The sequence below is a fragment of the Ailuropoda melanoleuca genome, chromosome 8 (genome assembly GCF_002007445.2).
Source record: "Ailuropoda melanoleuca isolate Jingjing chromosome 8, ASM200744v2, whole genome shotgun sequence".
Classification (NCBI taxonomy): Eukaryota; Metazoa; Chordata; class Mammalia; order Carnivora; family Ursidae; genus Ailuropoda; species Ailuropoda melanoleuca.
Genome location: NC_048225.1, coordinates 28392868 through 28412076, shown reverse-complemented (window position 1 = coordinate 28412076; position 19209 = coordinate 28392868). Strand labels below are relative to the sequence as shown.

The 19209-nt window shown below is 40.5% G+C and overlaps 1 protein-coding gene across 2 annotated transcripts; it reads left to right on the top strand.

Moving 5' to 3' along the window:
• The first annotated feature begins 12851 nt into the window (after positions 1–12851).
• SPATA19 (spermatogenesis associated 19) lies at positions 12852–18784 on the top strand. 2 transcript variants are annotated; one of them, XM_011221880.2, is made up of 7 exons: positions 12852–13015; positions 13188–13244; positions 13742–13834; positions 14019–14110; positions 16960–17037; positions 17311–17386; positions 18623–18784. In XM_011221880.2, exons 1-6 carry the CDS (start codon positions 12938–12940, stop codon positions 17375–17377), a joined length of 465 nt encoding a protein of 154 aa, XP_011220182.2. In that variant the 5' UTR covers positions 12852–12937; the 3' UTR covers positions 17378–17386; positions 18623–18784. The 2 variants fall into 2 exon arrangements, with proteins under 2 accessions (XP_011220182.2, XP_019652689.1); XM_019797130.1 differs by having other exon boundaries at positions 17311–17402.
• The last annotated feature ends 425 nt before the right edge of the window (positions 18785–19209 follow it).

Sequence of the window (19209 nt, the reverse complement as noted above, 5' to 3'; positions counted from 1 at the left end):
ATGCCCTTGGTAGCCTGCTGGAAGATTACTGAGACAAGGAGCCGAGCCAGAGTGCCATAATTGCTCTGGTTGAAGCCAGCCTATGTTAGAAGTCAGAGCAGATCAGCTGATCCCCAGAAATTAAGGTGACTCAGGAGAGATATCTAGCTGACACCCAAATGATTCCACATAGGTAAGGAACAACACTTATTGTTATATGTCACTGACATTTTATGGGTGATTTTTAATGTGGGTGATTTTTAATGTGTCTTACTTTTTAAGTAAGAAAGAAGGGGAAATAAGAATAGATTTTAGAATTTCTACTTCTAGATTGGATGACAGCAGCCCAACTTTAAAAAGCCAGACACATTATACAAGTGTATTTTAAAATACTTTGGAGATCATATAAGTGATAAGGAAGAAAAGAATTGGGATTCCAGAGAGAATGGAGCCCTTCTGAGGAGAGCTGTCACTACCAGTGATTTTCTTCTCTGGAGGCATTTATTCATTCTAGGACCAGCCCTGTGTTTAGTCTTGGCTCACCTCAGAGGAACAATACTGGGAGACAGAAGTCAGGAAGCTTTAGGGCTCACACAGAGCTGTTGTGACAGATTGGAAACACAAGGAGCCCCAAACGTATGGTTAAGTTCTTCCAATAGGATATTTTTCTGAGATTGGGGCTGTGCACAGGAGGGTGGGGAACTAGGCAAGGACTTGGAAAAGGCAGAGGGAAATATTCTGTAATCTCGAATGAGACTAAATCCAAATAGAAAGAGGGGCCTCCTCAAGTACAGTCTGCCTGGGGGAAGGAGCCTGAAGAACTAAACTTAAAATCTTCAAAGAGCAGAACTATGTTTCTAGCAGAAAAATATATTGAAGAGCAGACTGGACATGCCAGAAGACAGGGCTAAGGAACCAGAAGCCAGGATAATAAGAAGTGCAGAGACAAAAAGGAAAGGGGGAAAGCAAGGAATGGAGCAAAGACCTGTGGAACACAAACAAAAAGGTCTAATAGAACATATAATTGGAGCCCCAGACAGGGGAGAAGCAATATTGGAAGAGATAATGTCAGAGAAATTTTCTAAACTGGTGGAAGATATCTCACAGATTCAAGATGCTCAAAGAATCATAATGAAGATAAATACAAAGGAAAACACACCAGGCACATCACAATCTGCTGACAACCGAAGATAAAAAGAAAAATCTTAAAAGGTTCAGAAAAAAACCCCCAAACAACACAGCACATTATCTCCAAAGAAGCAACAGTAAGATTAACGACAGCCTTTTCAGCATAAACAGTGGAAGACAGAAGACAATGGAATATCTTTAAAGTGCTGAAAGGAACAGCCAACCCATAACTCAGTAAATAATAGAATAATTTAAAATATTTGATTTAAAATGAAACAAGGAAAGGATAAAATACAGATGATACAAATAGAAAAGATATTAATCTTAAAACTATCTAAAATATATTGATAATTATAATGACTTTAAATGGGCTAAGAAATCCAATTAATAAGATAAACATTGTCAAACTGGATTTAAAAACTACAACTAAATGCTGTTTATAGGAGCATATTATATAAGTAAACGGAAAGGTGGGAAGCAATAAAATTTAAAAATATATACCACAGAAGTACTAACAAAAAGAAAGTTGCCAAAGCTTTATTAAATCAGACAAAGTCAATTATTTTTTCCAATAAGGAATGAGTTTTGTTGTCTTGTTATCTCTTAATCTTTTGTGTTTGTTTTTTTTTCCCTGAAATTTTTCATTGGCCTAAACCTAATGACTTTGAACATAGGTACTTTATGATGAGGGAACAGAAGGCTGGCTGAAGACAAAGCAGAAGCTGACACCCTGCAACCGCCCTGCCCCCCATGTATGCAACATTCCTTGGCACTCCTGGCTGCCCTAAAACTAAGGAAAAGAAAAACAAATGATTAACTGACAGAGATCACAATCCTGGGAGGCCTGGGTCTCCCTCAGTTTACACATGTCCTAGTGATTTACAAGGAAGAAACTTTATCAATAGCCTAACTTCCAGAGACCCATAATTCAGTTTCCTAAAGCCCTAACATTACCACCCCCTCCATAAAATTGAGGGAAGCTAAGGCAGAAGGAAATGTAAATAAAACCTGCAGAAACATTGATAAGGACACATGATAGGAGGAAAGTAACATTCTCCAGGGAAGCTCCCCACTATCTTACTGTTAACCCTTCTAGAGGGGTCAACAACCTTAACTTGACAATGGCAAGGCCTCCAGTGTCCTGCGAGTCTTCTTTGACATTTGATAGTGCTTTCTCAGCCTCCCTGTTTCCTCACCTCCCCCAACCCCATGGTATATAATCAGCCACCTCTCACAAGCAGCAGATCTTTCTGCCCACGGGTTCTGTCCCCATGCTTTAATAAACCATTTTGCACCAAAGATGCCTCAAGAATTCTTTCTTGGTCGTCAGCTCCGGACTCCATCCCACTGAATCTCACGTATATTCTATGACCTCATCACTTTAGTATGGGGTCCATGGCTTCCCATAGACCCCAAAAGAGTCTTCTAATTTTTTATGAGGATTTTTTTTAATTGAGGGTTTTCCTTTTGATCAGTCTTAAAATTGAATTTTTCCATTTTCTGCAGCGTTCTGACTCCATATAATCAAATCATGGCATGGAATCCCAATGGCCTTGTTTGTGGCACAGATGTAGACAAATGAAGTCAATTTTAAAGTAAGAAATAGTTTTGGGGTGCCTGGGTGACACAGTGGTTAAGCGTCTGCCTTCGGCTCAGGGCGTGATCCAGGCGTTATGGGATCGAGCCCCACATCAGGCTCTTCCGCTGTGAGCCTGCTTCTTCCTCTCCCACTCCCCCTGCTTGTGTTCCCTCTCTCTCTGGCTGTCTCTATCTCTGTCGAATAAATAAAAAATAAAATCTTTAAAAAAAAAGTAAGAAATATTTTTGGTCATTAAGGCTATTTAATGGTAATAAATTGGGCAATTTATTTTTATTTTTTAAAAAGATTTCATTTATTTATTTGACAGAGAGAGAGAGAGAACACAAGCAGGGGGAGCGGCAGGCAGAGGGAGAGGGAGAAGCAGGCTCCCTGCTGAGCAGTGAGACCTGATGACACGCGGCTTGATCCCAGNCCCTGCTGAGCAGTGAGACCTGATGACAAGCGGCTTGATCCCAAGACCCTGGGATCATGACCTAGGCTGAGGGCAGATGCTTAAGTGACTGAGCCAGCCAGCCAGGTGCCCCTAAAGTGGGCAATTCAATAGGAAGATTATATCAATGCTAAAATTTGTGTGTATTTAATAGCATACTTTCAAAATGTATGAAGTCAAAATTGACAGAACTAAGAGAAAAAAACAAACACAATCATAGTTGGAGATTTTAATATATTTTTCTCAGTAATTTATAGAACAAGTAAGGAAAAATTCGTAAAGATTTAGAAGACTAGAACAAATGATCAACTAACTTGAACTAATTGACATATGTGGATCTCTACACTCAGCAACTGCAATGTACATATTCTTTTTAAGTGCTCAAGGATCAGTTACCGAAATAGACTATCTACAGGGCCAGAACACTTATCTTTTTAATTTCAAAAGACTGAAATCAGAGTAGTTCTTTGCCTAGACTGGAATTAAATTATAAATTAATAATAATAATAATTTTAAAAATATAATTATATATAATATATAATTATATATAATATGTAGTATATATACTATAAGTATAGTAATAATTATAATTATAATATTTCCAAAAGTTTTTCAGTTAAAGAATTCTAAGTAAATCACCATGTAAGTCAGAAAACATTTGGTTAGATAATAATAAAAACGTTTGTGAAATGCAACTAAAGTGATGATCTGAGGGTAATTTTCAGTTCTAAATGCATACATTAGCAAAGAAGAAAGTTGAAAATCCATGACCTAAAGCACCAGCTCTAGAAGCTAAAACATTAACAATAAACTAAGCCTAAAGAATACAGAACAAAGAAAGTAATAAAAGCATGTGTTATTGAAATTTAACACAAACACACAGGAAAGTAGACAAAAGATAGTTATTTGAAAAGATTAATAAAACTGACAAACCAGTGAAGATAAAAAGACAAAAATCATAAATTAGCATTAACGGGATTCACATCAAATTCTACAAAAAAGCAGAATCCACATCAAGTTCTACAAATATTAGGAAGATGACAAAAGAATATTGTGAACACCTTTATGCCAGTAAAATTGACAACTTAGATAATATGGAGACATTCCTCGAGATACACAAGCAGAAAAACAAACCTGAATAATCCTATATATATTAAAGAAATTAGTTCTGTAATTAAAAACTATCCAACAAAGAAAACTCCAGGTCCAGATAGATAGATTCACAGAAGAATTCCTCCAAACACACATGGAAGAAATAAATCTTACATGAATTCTTCTAGAGAATAGAAATAGCAAGTGCTTCTAAATTCATTTTATGAATTCAGTGCAACATTAATATCAATATCCAACAAAAAATAAAAGAAAGAGAAATTATAGGCTAATATCTGTTATTGTCATAGATGCAAAAGTTCTAATAAGACTACATATTTATATATAATATGTATAGCATATAATATATATGATATATGTATGTGTGTGTGGAGATATGTATCTATCTATATATATATATCCATATATATCCTGAACAAGTGGGGTTTGCATAGAATTTCAATGTTGCTTTAACATTTGAAAATCAGTCAGTGGAATGCACTATAATAATAGAATAAAAGAAAGCCCATATGATCATCTCAACACAGAAAAAAATTGGTAAAATTCAACACGCTTTCATGACAAAAACTCCGCAAACTAGGAGTCGAAGTAACAATATTTAATTGGGTGAAGGGAATCTACCAAAGACCAGCACCAGAATAAATGATGAAATAGTGAGCACTTTTCTTTCAAGATTAAAAATAAGGCAAAGATTGTTTTTACCAGTTCTATTTAACATTTTACTGAAGATACTAGATAGGGCAAAAGGGCAAGCAACCCCTCCCAAAAAACAACAACAATCCCTCCCATGATTCCATACTCAGAAAATCTAAAAATAATCTGTATGTAATCACTATTAGTAAGTGAATTTCACTAGAAAAAGAAATACAATTGAAAGCACTAAAATATTAAATATCTAGAGATAAATCCAATGAGAAATATGCAAATCCTCTACACTGTAATCTATAAAACATGTTGATAAAATTAAAAGCTTACATAAATGGAAGAATATAGCATGTTTAAGGATGGAGATCTCACTTTAAATAAAATGTCATTTCTCTCCATTCGAGCTATAGATTTGATAAAATACCAATCAAAATTCCAGAACTTTTTTGTGGTAATTGACAATTTAATTTTCAATATATATAGAAATGCAAAAAACCTAGAAAAGCCAAGATAATCATTAAGAAGAATGAAAAAAGCAGGACTCACACTACCAGATATCAAGACCAATAGGATTAAAGGTAAGGAAGGGTGCTATTGATGCTAAAGAAGAGGAAGAAGGAGAAGGAGAAGAAAAAAGGAGGAAGAGAGGGGAAGAAGAAGGTAGATCAATAGAATAGTAAAGAGAACCCCGTCATAGCTCTACACAGGCACTGCCATCTGTTTATGACAAAGGCACTTCTCTCGTTCAGTGGGATAACGACTACCTGAATGGAAAGCATAAATGACTCTTGATGTATAACACATCACACAACACACAAAATTGATTTGACATGGATCATAGATTTAAGTATAAAAGCTTCTAAAACGATAATGTTTCCAGAAAAAAAAACATGATTATGTCTTCATGACTTTGGGGTAGAGATATTTCCTTAAAAGTGAAACAAAAGCATAATATAAGAGAAAAAATGATCAATTGACAGAAGGATCTGGGACATTCGTCTCTGCTGCCGTCAGACTAGACAGTCAGTTGTGGCTTATAGGTCACCTTGGTGAGTGGAAGTCCATGTGGATGAACCCAAGCATAGCCTCTGTCCCTGCTACCATTGCCACTTTGTTCTTGGGCCCTTGAGGTGATAACGTGGGTGGCTGGGGAAAGAGATTGACTAGTATCTACAGAACGGGCCATCTTATCCACTTATTAATAAAATGCTCCTCTGCTGAGGTCACCTTTGGTGAACATTCATATGAGATATGAATATCTTCACTTTTTACCCCAAATCCAAGAGACCTAACCACATACCTCTTCCCTACACCTCCTTGTTACCAATTTTCCAGTCATGCTCCTTCTGAGTCCCTGACTATCTAGCCAAACCATTGGCTACAACCCATGAATTAGTATACAGTCACAAGTGTGGCCACTTCTTCCAAGGAAAATGACCAACCAAGTGCACTGTTTGAAGTTCTGCCCTTCAGAACTTCAAGGGAGGATTTCTCTTCACTAACTGTCCTTCAGGGATGTCCCAGAAAGTAGTGTTGTAACAGTGTACTTTCAGATTTTGATGACATATTATGCAGAATCATCTGTAAATCGGGCCTGAGTCTTCTCTCTGTCAGCTGATCATATGACATCCTGCATGAGGCCATAGGTACGAACTGGGAGAAAGAAGGTAGTGTAGCCAGAGTAGGGAATGAGGGTATTTGGGCCACCTCCTCATAAAATTCTTTTGCGCCTTCAGGGCCAGTTTGTGCCTGATTTCAACGCTACCACTTCCATTTGATGATGGCGTACTGCTGTGCACACACAACTTTATGGTGTGATGGGCCAGATAGCATCCAGTTCATAAAGGGCTGCTCAGGTTGCATGGTAACTTCGTGGCCCATGGTTAAACATTCATTCTCTACTAGGGCTTTGTAGCAAGTGAAAAGCTGTATATCAAAAGGAGAGTAGTTAACCACAGAGGATGACAAAGTATTGCTTCAAATCCTAATGGTTCCCACTGTGATTTACATATAGAGGCCGGCTAAAGGTTTCATAAAGCATCTCTATCTGCTACTGACACTTCAAGCACCATTGAATCTACTGGATCATATGGCCCAAGTGACAGAACTACTTCTGGTGGCTTTTACTAACCGGTATTGAGAAAAAAAGCATTTGCTGGAAACATTTCCATATATCACGTACCATGTACAAGGGATTGTTTTAATTTGCTCAAGCAATGAAACCACATCTGGAACAGCAACTACAGTTGGAGTCACCACCTGGTTAAGTTTACAATAATCCACTGTCATTCCCCAAGATCTTTCTGTCTTCTGCATAGACAAAATAGGCAAATTGTGTGGGGATGTGGTGGGAATCAACATGCCTGCATCTTTCAGGTCCTTAACGATGGCACTAACGTCTATAATCCCTCAGGAATGTGGTATTGCTTTTGATTTACTCTTTTCCCAGGTAGTGGATGTTCTACTGGCTTCCACTTAGCCATTCCTAGCATAATAGTCTTCACTCTACAGGTTAGGGAAGTGGTGTGGGGGATTCTCCCATTCCTGAATATGTCTATTACAATTATGCATTCTGGAACTACAGAACTGTAGAATGGCTTTAGGGACCCACCAGGCCCTCTGTGAGAGGGACTTGAGCTAAAACTCCATTGATCACCTGACCTCCCTAAGCTCCTGCTTAATTATGATCTCCTAGAATTAGTATAAGTTCAGAGCCAGTGTCCGGTAATCCTTGAAAAGTCTGTTTCCTTTTCCTCAATGTACAGTCATTCCAGTAAAAGGCTGTAAATCCCTTTGAAAAGGGTGGAAGAAAGATTAACACTATGCATTTTTGGTAATGTAGCAGGGTCCTTCCTCAAGGGGATCTGGATTGTCCTTCATTCAAAGAGTTCTGAGTCTTAACACTGGCTCAAGTCAGAATTGGTCAAAGGGCCATGACTCTGTTTTTATGATTCAAGTTAGACTTCTGTTCACTTGACCTAGAATTCTTCCTCTTATATAGATCAGGCAAGAATTTAGTATACCACTCATCTATTTCCCTTCTAACTAGCCAACACTATAGATCTCTGGAAGGCAGACTCTTCTTATTACTGTTTGGCCTCCACTGTCTATTATAGTAACCATACCCACCTTGCTTTTGATGATTAAAGTTGCTGCATGGACCCTGCTACCCGGGGTTCAAATATCCCTATTGCTTTTAGAGTCCCCACATTAAGTGGCAGCAATTCCTGCTTTAATTTCTGACCTACAGAGAAGAGTGACCCCAGAGCTCTTCAAGGATGTTGGAGTTCCCCTCACAAATTTATTTCTTTCAGTCATAGTAAAAGCTGTGTCCTCTGGACCCTCCAGGGGTGGGTAAACATGTTTTGCATGACAAATACACTCTAGCATTCCAATCTCCCTAAACCTTTGGATACCTTCTTCTATAATATACCAAGGCAATTCTGGCATTTCAAATTCATTTAATGTAGGTTATCTTTTGATCCATGTTTCAGCCAAACAACCAAGCAAACCATTAGAGCCCTTTCTAACTCCCTGAGCTCCAATATTATATGCAGAATCTCTGCATGGTGGGACCATATCAATAAATGTGTCCAGGTCAAACTTTTTGTTCCTTCCACCATTATCTTCTATCCTTCATATTCATCCACAAACATGTTCTCCAAAATTATGCCTGTATAAATTGGAAAAGTCATGTTGTTCTTTTGGAGTGTAATGCAACTCCTCATTGGTCACACTTTGTACCTCACCTGTTGGGACTGCTGGCACCTGAGTGTAGTTATAAATCTAAGAGCCAAGCTAAGTAATAAGCATGGGTCCTGGAGGAGGATCACAAGTGTCTTTCAAGGCAAGTACCTCAGACAAAGCAGTATTAATCTCTTCAAATGGGATGGAAGGACTGCTTCTACTGGCAAAGAAGAGTAAGAATTATTTAGGAGTTATATATCTCCAGCCTTATTAGGATCTTTCCATATGTCTTTATACTAATTCCCAGGATTCCATTACTTCTCAGTTAAGACTTTCACTTTAAAAGCAGAAGACATGACCTTATATATAGAAAATTCTAAGGAAACCACAAAAAAACTGTTATAATAAATGAGTTTGGCAAAGTTGCAGGATACAGATAATATTAAAAAATCTGGTATATTTCTATACACTAGAAATGACAAATCCAAAAATAAAATTAAGAGAAGAATTCCATTTATAATATCATCAAAAAGAATAAACTACTTAGGAATAAACTGAACAAATGAGGTGCAAGACTTGCACATTGAAAACTACAAAACTTTGTTGAAAGAGATTAAGGAAGATGTAAATAAATAGAAAAACACCCCATGTTTTTGGAATGGTAGATTTAGGGTTATGTAGGTGACAACACTCTCTAAATTGATCAACAGATTCAAAATATCAGCAGGCTTTTAAAATTATTTTTAGAGAAATTGACAAGCTGATTCCAAAATTCCAATGGAAATTCAAGAAACTCACAATAGCCAAAAGAATCTTAAAAAAGAAACAGTTGGAGACTCAGACTTCTCAATGTAAAAACATACTAAAATCAAGTAATCAAATAATCAAGACAGTGTGGCATTGGTATAAGGGTAGATACATATATGAATGGAAAGCAATTTACAGTCCATGGGGCATCTGCGTGGCTCAGTTGGTTAAGCATCTGACTCTCGGTTTTGGCTCAGGTCATGATCTTAGGGTTGTGAAATAGAGCTCCACATCAGTCTTCACACTCAGCATGGAGTCTGCTTGAGATTCTCTGCCTCTCCCTCTGCCCCACGCCCCACTCACATTCTCTCTCTATTTCTCTAAAATAAATAAACAAACAAATAAATAAATAAATATCTTTAGAAAAAGGAATTTACAGTCCAGAAATAAAACTCTTATGTTTATGGTTAATTTATTTGTGGCAAGGGAGCTAAGACAATTTAATAAAGAAAGAAATTCTTTTCAACAAATGGGCCTGGGACAACTAAATGCAAAATACAAAAAGAACGAAGTTGGATTCCCTACCTCACACCATACCCGAAACTAACTAAAAATGGATAATAGACACAAATGTAAAAGCAACAATTATTAAATTCTTAGGAAAAATCATAGGAATAAATCTTCATGACCATATAATAAGTATATCTTAGATATGGCACCAAAACCACAAGAAACAAAAGTAAAAACAGATTAATTGCACCTGATTAAAAGTCCAATTTACTATTTCATGTGATGAATGATAACTTCATTCATCATTTCTTTCCTTCAAATGATATCATCTAGAAAGTGAGAAGACAACCTACAGAATAAATATTTGCTAATTATATATCTGAGAAGACACTTGTACACAGAATATATAAATAACTTTTACTTAAAATTCATTAATAAAAAGACAAATAGTCCAATTATGAAGTCGAAAGTATCTAAATAGATATGTCCCCAAAGAAAATATACAAATGGCCAATAAGGACATGAAAAGATTACCACCATCATTTATCATTAGGGAGATACAAATCAAAACCACAATGAGATGTCACTTCACACTTACTAGATGGCTAAAAGTAGAATGGCAGATAACACTGTTGGCAAGGATGTGGGGAAATTAGAACTCTTACACATTTATGGTGGAAATGTAAAATGGTGCTGCCATTTAGAAAGCATTTTGACAGCTCCTCAAAAATAGAATTACCATGTAACTCAGATGTGTAACACCATTAATTAATTAATTATTTAAAAATTAAACTATCCTTGGTACCAATTTATCTTCGTTCATCTGGCTAAGCTATAAAAATGACATACAAAGTAAACTTAATAAAAAAAAAAGAAAGAGTAAAGGATAGCATCAGAGAGGGGTATGCAGGGGATTTTGAAAGTAACCATAATGTTCTTTTTCTTTAATGGGTATACTTGTATTGTTATTCTTTAAACTGTACATAAACTGTACTATAAATATTCTTTCACATGGATTAAATATTCAATAAAAAATGATATACCTGGTGTTGGCTGGCTAGAAGGGGAAGCAAGTGTTCCTTTCATACATTGCTTATGGGCCGTAGTTGATACAACCACTTTTCAATACTCTTTGGTATATACTAATACTAAGTATATGTAAAGCCTATGACCTAGCAATTCCACTTTTTGGTATGTATATACTCCAAAGATTCAGTGCTTATGTCAACAAATAAATAGGTATAAGAGTGTTTATAGCAGCATTATTTTAAAAAGCATCAAAGTAGAATAACATAAATGTCCATTAATAGTAAATTTGATAATTTGTGCTCTGCTCAAAGGAATACTAGGCAAAACTTACATTTGGTGATGGAGGTGAAAATGTTGGTCACCTTGTGGGGGAGTATTACTTGGGCTTGCTGGGGTCCTAGAAGTGGTTCAACGTGTGTGTGTATAGGCACACCTATTTGATTTTTCTTAGTTGTGCATGTATTTGTATACTGTCCTGTGTGCATTTTGTAACATTAATAAAAGAGTGAGAATAGATTTATGTATCTCTTTTATTTTGGAAACAAACCCAGGATGTATATCTCAAAAACTTATGAAAATCTTACTTCTGAAGTAAGAACAAGATTGAACAAATAGGAGAAGAGATAGAACTCCCCTGAGTATATCTTTTCATGTAGTTTTAACTTTTGACTCACATTAATGTTTTTATATAAAAAAATATATCAATAAAGACAGAAACATAAGTTTTAGGTGATAGTGGCAGAAACAGAGATGTTGACAAATAATTTCATCTTCTGTTTTTCAATTTCAGTCCCCCTGGGAGTTAGGTTGGGGTCATATGACTAGTACTGGCCAACAAGCTTTAAGAAGAAGCCTTTGGGCTGAAGCAGAGAGCTGATTTTGTTCCTCCATATGTTCTCTCTCCTTGCTTCGGCAATCATGGAAGTAACCTCAGGAGACCTTGGAGCCACAGGATGGAATTCTTCCTGGATCTCAAAGTCACCACATGGAGCACAACTACACTAAAGAGCTTCTCAACTTGTATTGGAGTTTTTGAGAGTGAGAAGTGAAATTTTTTCATTTTAATTTTTAATTCTAGTTAACACACAGTGTTACATTAGTTTCTGGTGTACAGTTTAGTCATTCAACACTTCCATACATCACCCTGTGTAAACCTTTTTTTTTTTTAAGATTTTATTTATTTGACAGAGAGACAGCCAGCAAGAGAGGGAACACAAGCAGGGGAAGTGGGAGAGGAAGAAGCAGGCTCCCAACGGAGGAGCCTGATGTGGGGCTTGATCCCAGAACGCTGGGATCATGCCCTGAGCCGAAGGCAGACGCTTAACGACTGAACCACCCAGGCATCCCCTGTGTAAACCTTTTAAATTTGGGGACTAGTTTGTTGCCTCAACATAGCCTAGAGCTGGAAAGCATCAGGAAATATATTTTTAAATAACAAATGGCACTTGTAATTTTTACTCTATACCTCTAATTGTTTGGATAATTTTTTATGATTTGAATCACTGGTGTAAACAAAGTAGAAAAAAGAAAATGTCCTTGTTGAGAATTTTGTTCCTCCATCTTTGATTTTTTTTTGGGGGGTGGACAAATTATTTCTTCCCCCATATGTGAGAGTAAGAAGTACCTGTGACATTGTTTGAAATCAACTTATAGAAGGCCTGGATCATTTTGTTACAGATTTATTCTCTTGATTCATAAAATGTCTTTCTGCTTCAGCATTGCTTAAAACTGGGTGACCAGCAATAACCCTCTTGCCCCAACCAAATCTCTATAATTTTGTTAATTTCCCCCTTGTGTCTTCCTCAGACTTATATTGGTTATGTCTTATTTTTTCTTCCCATCCCCCTATCTCTCTGTTTCTGAGCTATGACCATCACTAAGGCAGATACTTCCTGACCTTTTTTTCCATCTCCACCCTGACCCTGGAGATTAAAGGAGGCCATTGTCACATCATCATTGGCCAGCCAATCAGGTGGGCACCTCCCATCAATGACCTCCTTGTTCCAGAGGAGTTCTCAGGCAGCTTCGATGGAAGGAGGGAGCCAAAAAGGAGGCCTGGCATAAGTTCAAAGATGATAATTACAACATGGATTGTGTACATTCTTGCCCGGAAATGTGCAGGGTTCCCCTTCCCACCAAAAATCAGTTCAGTAAGTAGAGCTGGGGGTAGCTACCTGGAATTGTTTCTTATCTCTCTGCTCCCTTCTGAGCCTTTCACTGCACTTCCAAGAGATCTTGTAATACATAACTCTGGATAAGAATGGAGGAGGAGCGCTGGGTCTGTAGGTATTCTGAGGGCATTAACTTACCGATTTGTTGCAGGACGTTGAAGTTGTAGAAAGCGAGGCAGTATCTGTAGTACAGCACTGGTTGAAAAAAGTGAGTAATATTCCTCTATGACTTAGGGTACTCCAAATTCTAGAGAGCTGGTCTCCACGGGTGCAAGAATCTGGGCTCCCTTCCCCTTAGAATTGGGAAACTCAAGGTCATTGCTAAACACCCTGCCTAGAGCTGTGTCTAATTCACCGAATGTCCTAGAAGATGCTGGGGCTTTTGTTCTTGTCAGAGATATGTTGGAATCACCACTATCCCCATCCTGCTTCTTAACGACACTGGATGATGGGTTTCAGAAGTGTCATCCCCAGCTACAGGGCATCTCAGGAATACCTTGGGATAGGGCCAAGGACTTAATGAGTCCCATGGAATTCTACAGAAAGGTAGACCTGTTTACTGCAGGAACTGTGAGATACAGAGTGTGTACGTGAGGACATGTGGAATGTGTGTTGTGACAGAGGGAAAAGAGGGAGAAGGAAGAAGAGACAGATTTGGGCTCAGATACAGAGCAACACTTTCAGGGGAAATTGTTCACCTTTCAGACTGAAGAAGAAGCTTCCCAGGACATAAAGGAGAAGATGTCCACCAACTGCCCTCCCACCCATGGCCAAGATGTACATGTCACCAGAGATGTGGTAATTGAGAGTTTGAGACAATCATCCTAGGGGAGTGGTCAGAGAGGGAGGTGGGCAGGCATAAAGTCCAGTTGAAAAGGGTCTTGGACAAGTGGGCAGAGCTTGTCCAGGCTGGACTCCACCCTCCCCATGGACTCCATCCTCATTAGACAGTAATCACATGCATGCCACCTGGATTTCCTAGGTGAAGCATCATCTCTCAAAGTCTGATTTGTTGGCAAACCAGAGTCATGAGGTCCTGGAGGAAAGAACAAGAATCCAGTTCATAAGATGGAGGTAAAGCATCTCATTTGCCCCGAGCAGAGTTGTGGGGAGGGAGGCACAAATCCCCCACCTTCAGGATTCCTGGCCAACACAAACTCACAACTATTCTTCTCCAGAGATGTTGACTTCTTTGGCTGAGAAATTTTTCAGCCTTACTTTGGGGTCTTAAGGGAATATTTTTGCTATCTTGAAAGCCCAGCTCATTCCTAAGTTTTAACATGACTTGAGGGGTTGCAAAACTGGGCTTGCTCACCATTTCTTCAATGCTTCTGAATAAATTTCAGACTTCTGTTACTTTTGCACTTGATTTGTTCAGAAGTGGCTGCACTTTAAAGAGCTAAAAGAAAATAAGCTCTTAAAATGCAAAAGCCTGAGCCCTCATCTACGGTTGAGGTGAGAGGAAGCTTCTCAGTGCCCGAGGCTAGAATTCTGTGCTCCCTGGTACGGTGGCTTTGCCAGCCTCCCTTGGTGCCTGCCCGAGCACAGACCACCTCCTTCTGCCTTTCCTGGCTCCGAAGGGGCTGAGACCAAATGTGGAGGGAGCTGAGCCTAGGAGCCATCTCATTTCCTCTGGCATAAGCTTCCCTATTTCCTTTTCAGGACTGTGTTCACTCGGGGTCTCTTTTCCCAGCAGAAGAATTGTGGAATTAAACTGGTCCTCCATGAAACTGTGGAGGACCTCTCTCTCTCATTTCTGTACTCTTTTCCTTCCCATGCCCCCATCACTAGCTTTGTTCACTTATATCAAGGAGGATGCACTTCTCAAGAAATGTATTTTTGCTTTGGGATATCCAGTTTTCTTGTGTTTACTCCTTACGGTGCCATTAGCATTTTAAAACAGGATTCAAATGCTCAGGAAGGAAATGGTGGAATTTGAGACATTCCAGGGAAGACTTTTTGGATGGGAACCCCATTCTAAAATCATAAATGTTGGGGACTGTAATCCAGCCACAGCCTTACACATGGGAGCTTGTCCCTGCCTGACATGGCCTCGGACTGGATGGGACTCTATATGTGGCAGTTCCTTGGTCTGGATAATATGAATATCATCTTCAGAAATTTTTTAAACCTTAGCTATACGGCATACCTAGGTTAAAACTTTGGAGACAAGCTATAGGAATCACAATTATCCATATATAAATTTCCACTGGACTTTCTGTGGACTTTTTTTTTTTTAAAGATTTTATTTATTTATTTGACAGAGAGAGACAGCCAGCGAGAGAGGGAACACAAGCAAGGGGAGTGGGAGAGGAAGAAGCAGGCTCCCAGCAGAGGAGCCCAATGTGGGGCTCGATCCCATAACGCCGGGATCACGCCCTGAGCTGAAAGCAGACGCTTAATGACTGCACCACCCAGGCGCCCCTCTATGGACTTTTTAAACCCATAAATTGTGCCTGACCCCCTCTCCCATCCACTGGTTTTGGCATTCTCTTATTAGTTTCAGTAAATATGTAGTCAGGGAATACATATCCCTTCATTAAGCATCAATGGATACTCAGTTATTTGGCAGATGTTTGTTAGGCCCTCTAAAGAGAGAAAATAAGATGGAGTCCCCAGTTTCAAAGGGGGTAAAAGTGAACTAGATGAATAGTGTGTGTCAATATTAGAGAAAATGTCAGAAAAGCCATGAGGAATATCCATAAGAGCATAGCATGGGGGACCCAAGCTCGTGCATTGCTGCCTGGGGGACCCTGGAAAGGATTCTAGCAAGGCATTTGGTTGGACTGACCTATGGGCTGGGCAGGGATGGAATAAACAGGAGTGGGGAGGAGGGGGCTTCCACAGGTCACAAGAACCTTGGCAACTTGGCCAATTCCATCTGACTTCTAGTGCCCGGGGNATCTGACTTCTAGTGCCCAGCGCTGTGGCCCTTTCTTTGAGGCTTACCCCCTTCTGCCTTGGCTGGGAGTAATCTCTCCCTTTTCTGGAATCCCTTTATCCTTCCTACTCCTCTCTTTGGGCACTGACCCAGCTCCACCTTGTGTGACGGATGAATGAGTNGCTGTGGCCCTTTCTTTGAGGCTTACCCCCTTCTGCCTTGGCTGGGAGTAATCTCTCCCTTTTCTGGAATCCATTTATCCTTTCCTACTCCTCTCTTTGGGCACTGACCCAGCTCCACCTTGTGTGACCGATGAATGAGCTCCTCTCTTTGGGCACTGACCCAGCTCCACCTTGTGTGACCGATGAATGAGCGCATGTATCACCTCCAGGCTTCCAGTCTTTGAGGCGGTATCAATGCTTCCCATTGAAAGCTCCAGAGCACCTAGAACAATAGAGGCAAAAATGGGGGATTCAGTGGACTGACTGGTTTTGCTGGGATGGAGGTTTTGTGGGGGGAGAGAGGGATGGAATGAAGGAGGATATGAATTGGACCACAGAGACATAGGCAAGTCAGCATGGTGAAATAGAACAGCAGTGATGAGGGGCTTGCAGCTTCTTCATGAGAGACTTTTGCAGAATTATCTCTAAACGATAGTAAGTAGGGCATAATGTAGGTCATAAGGAGCTGATAAGGAAGTTGGAGAGGCTTCAGAAGGGGCGAATTCCATGCTTTACAAGACCACTCACCTGCTGTGCAACTCTAGTGAAGGCACTTAACCTCTCTGTTTCCTCAACTCTCCTTAGGACAATTTGCTACCTGCCCAGGATTATTGGGTGGCTCAGGGGTACTTGTTCGTAAAAAAACAAAACAAACAAAACAAAACAAAAACCTTCGTGTGCCTCATGCAAGAGGAATGAAGGATCAGCTCAAAATTTCATGGCAACAGGGTCAGAACTATTGTTTATGTGAATCCAATCCATTCACTATGCCTAGTGAAAGGAAAACTCAAGAATCTCAATGTTTGAATGGGGTTTTGCAGCCATACCCGTATCTTCCAAGTGCCAAGTGAGGCGATGAATGACGTTACGCGAGACCGAATTGAGCAGGTGAGACGAAGGTAAGCAGTTTGAGATGATCTGATTTGTACACCTACTAGGGTCAGGTGGTAGTGGGCGGGGATGTTTCTGGCCTCTTCTCTGCAGGCTCCCTGACCATGTCTGGAGCCCTTCTGTGCTGAGTGCCTCTTCGTAGGACTCTGCTCCAGGGCCTGAATGGGGCAATGGCTGACCGGCCACCCCAGCTCCATACCGTGGTCTGGGTATGTGGTCTGGACAGGCTTTGCCCTCTGGCAACCTCCCATCTGCCTTGCTCCTCTTCTCTGTCCCTGCAGCATATGCAGCCTCACGGATGAATCATCTCAGCAGATTCACGACAGAAATTCCTATGCAGACTGCTGAGAGCTACAGGTGAGAGGGCCAACAGGTGAGGAGCTGGGCAGAGGAGATGGCTCTCCCCGGCATGAGACAGTGCACTGGGGTGGGAGCTTGAGAATAAAGTTTGGCCTTTCCTTTGGTGAGGGGACCTGCACCTGGGGCTAGTGAGAGTGGGGGATAGGGCAGCTGCCTTAGGCCCCTGCAGTGCCTCTCTTAAATTTCTGGAAGGACTCCAAGTCAAGTTCAGATTGGCCTCTCTGACTCCTTTAGCTGTAGTGTCACCGTGAGTGCTTCTCAATCAGGCACAGGCTAGGGACCGCCTGGGGCTGCGGTGGTAGTAGCTTGTGGAGGGCCCGTTATTCTGCATTTCTAATACTCTCAGGCGTTGCTGCTGTAGGCCTACTGACCCCACTTTGAACCACAAGACCACAGAGCACTGGGGTCAGGAGTGAGGGCACATAGGTTTTGGCCCTGCCACCAGTTAGGGCCTTGACTTTGGGTCCTGTGATTTCTTGGCCTGTGCTGGGTACCAGTGGTCATAAGAGTGGCCATTTACACGGCTCTGGAAGGTAGAAGGCCATTGACAGACAATGCACTAGAGAGGCCACAGAAGCCATTCATTCAGGAAAAGGTTACTGCACCCTTGCCAGGTGTGAAGACTGAACTGGCTATCACGGGGGGCTGAAGGAGTGTTTTAGACACAGCTGACCCCCAACGTGCTCAAAGGAAGGCCATGGAGATAGAGTGCTGGAATTTATGGGACACTTACTGTATGCCAGCTTTGGCATAAGGCATTGTCAAGATTTCTCATCTGATCCAGAATAACCTTAAGGAGAGGGCATTGTGCATGCCCATTATACAGACGGCAGAGGTTAAGCCAAGCCTTACGAGTGGACAGTGTCTTTCAGTCCAGCTCCATCTTGGGCAAGTTGACTTATGCCTCCATGCCTCAATTTCCTTAGACTTCAGAACATCACCTTGAGGAAAATGGCTATCAGCACTTAGTAAACAGCAGGATGTACCATGTCAACTGTTTACTAATGTTAAAGACAGGAGGAATCTGGGGTGCTTGCAGGGTCTTCTGAAGTTTGAAGAAGCAGAGCCAGGTCTGTCTGAGGCACCACCATCCTTTCCCTCCGTGGGTTTTCCTGCTCTATACGCAGCTCTAAGAACGTTGGGGTGGTGGGCTTCGGAGGCATGATCATCAAGCCCTTTAGCCATCCTCTGCATTTCTGTGATGTGCCCCCCGGGCATTCCTCTGCTTCCCAGGTTCATGTCCTTCAGGGTCAAGGAACAGCCTGTGTTAGAAGAACATCTATCACCCCTTGATCGGAGGAGCGACCACATCTAGGCAGAGAGAATCCAGTGGGTGAGCCCTTCCTTGTGACAGTGGCAGCACTGGAATCTTCCCGCTGAACTTCTAATAAAGAGACGAGCTATTTAATCACTATCCTGGCCTCTGGTGTGAGTGCTTGCTATTCATTCATTCATTAGGCTCTGAGCACCTCGTGGACTTGGCTCTGGGGACACAGACTGGGGACATCCAGCTTTTTGGAGAGAGAGACACCAGGCCAGCACAGAGCTGTGTCAGCAGGCCATGCTAGGTATTCCTGTAACTATAGAAAGGTTGCCAGGCTGGGCCAGGACAGGAGGACTTACTGGGGGAGGTGTGGTTTGTTTGTTTCACTCAAGTATTTATTTTATCTTTATTTATTTCTTCTCTAGCTTTCTTCCTGTCTTTATGCAGATCCAAGTTTCTTTCTTTCTTTCTTTCTTTCTTTCTTTCTTTCTTTCTTTCTTTCTTTCTTTCTTTCTCTCTTTCTTTTTCTTTCTCTCTTTCTTTCTTTCTTCTTTCT

Bases quoted from the DNA above. Each gene is read 5' to 3' on its own strand.
- SPATA19 (XM_011221880.2), top strand. From the start codon at position 12,938: ATGATAATTACAACATGGATTGTGTACATTCTTGCCCGGAAATGTGCA. The intron at 13,016-13,187 runs GTAAGTAGAGCT...GATTTGTTGCAG, and splicing joins TCCCACCAAAAATCAGTTCA to GACGTTGAAGTTGTAGAAAG. The intron at 13,245-13,741 runs GTGAGTAATATT...TTCACCTTTCAG, and splicing joins TACAGCACTGGTTGAAAAAA to ACTGAAGAAGAAGCTTCCCA.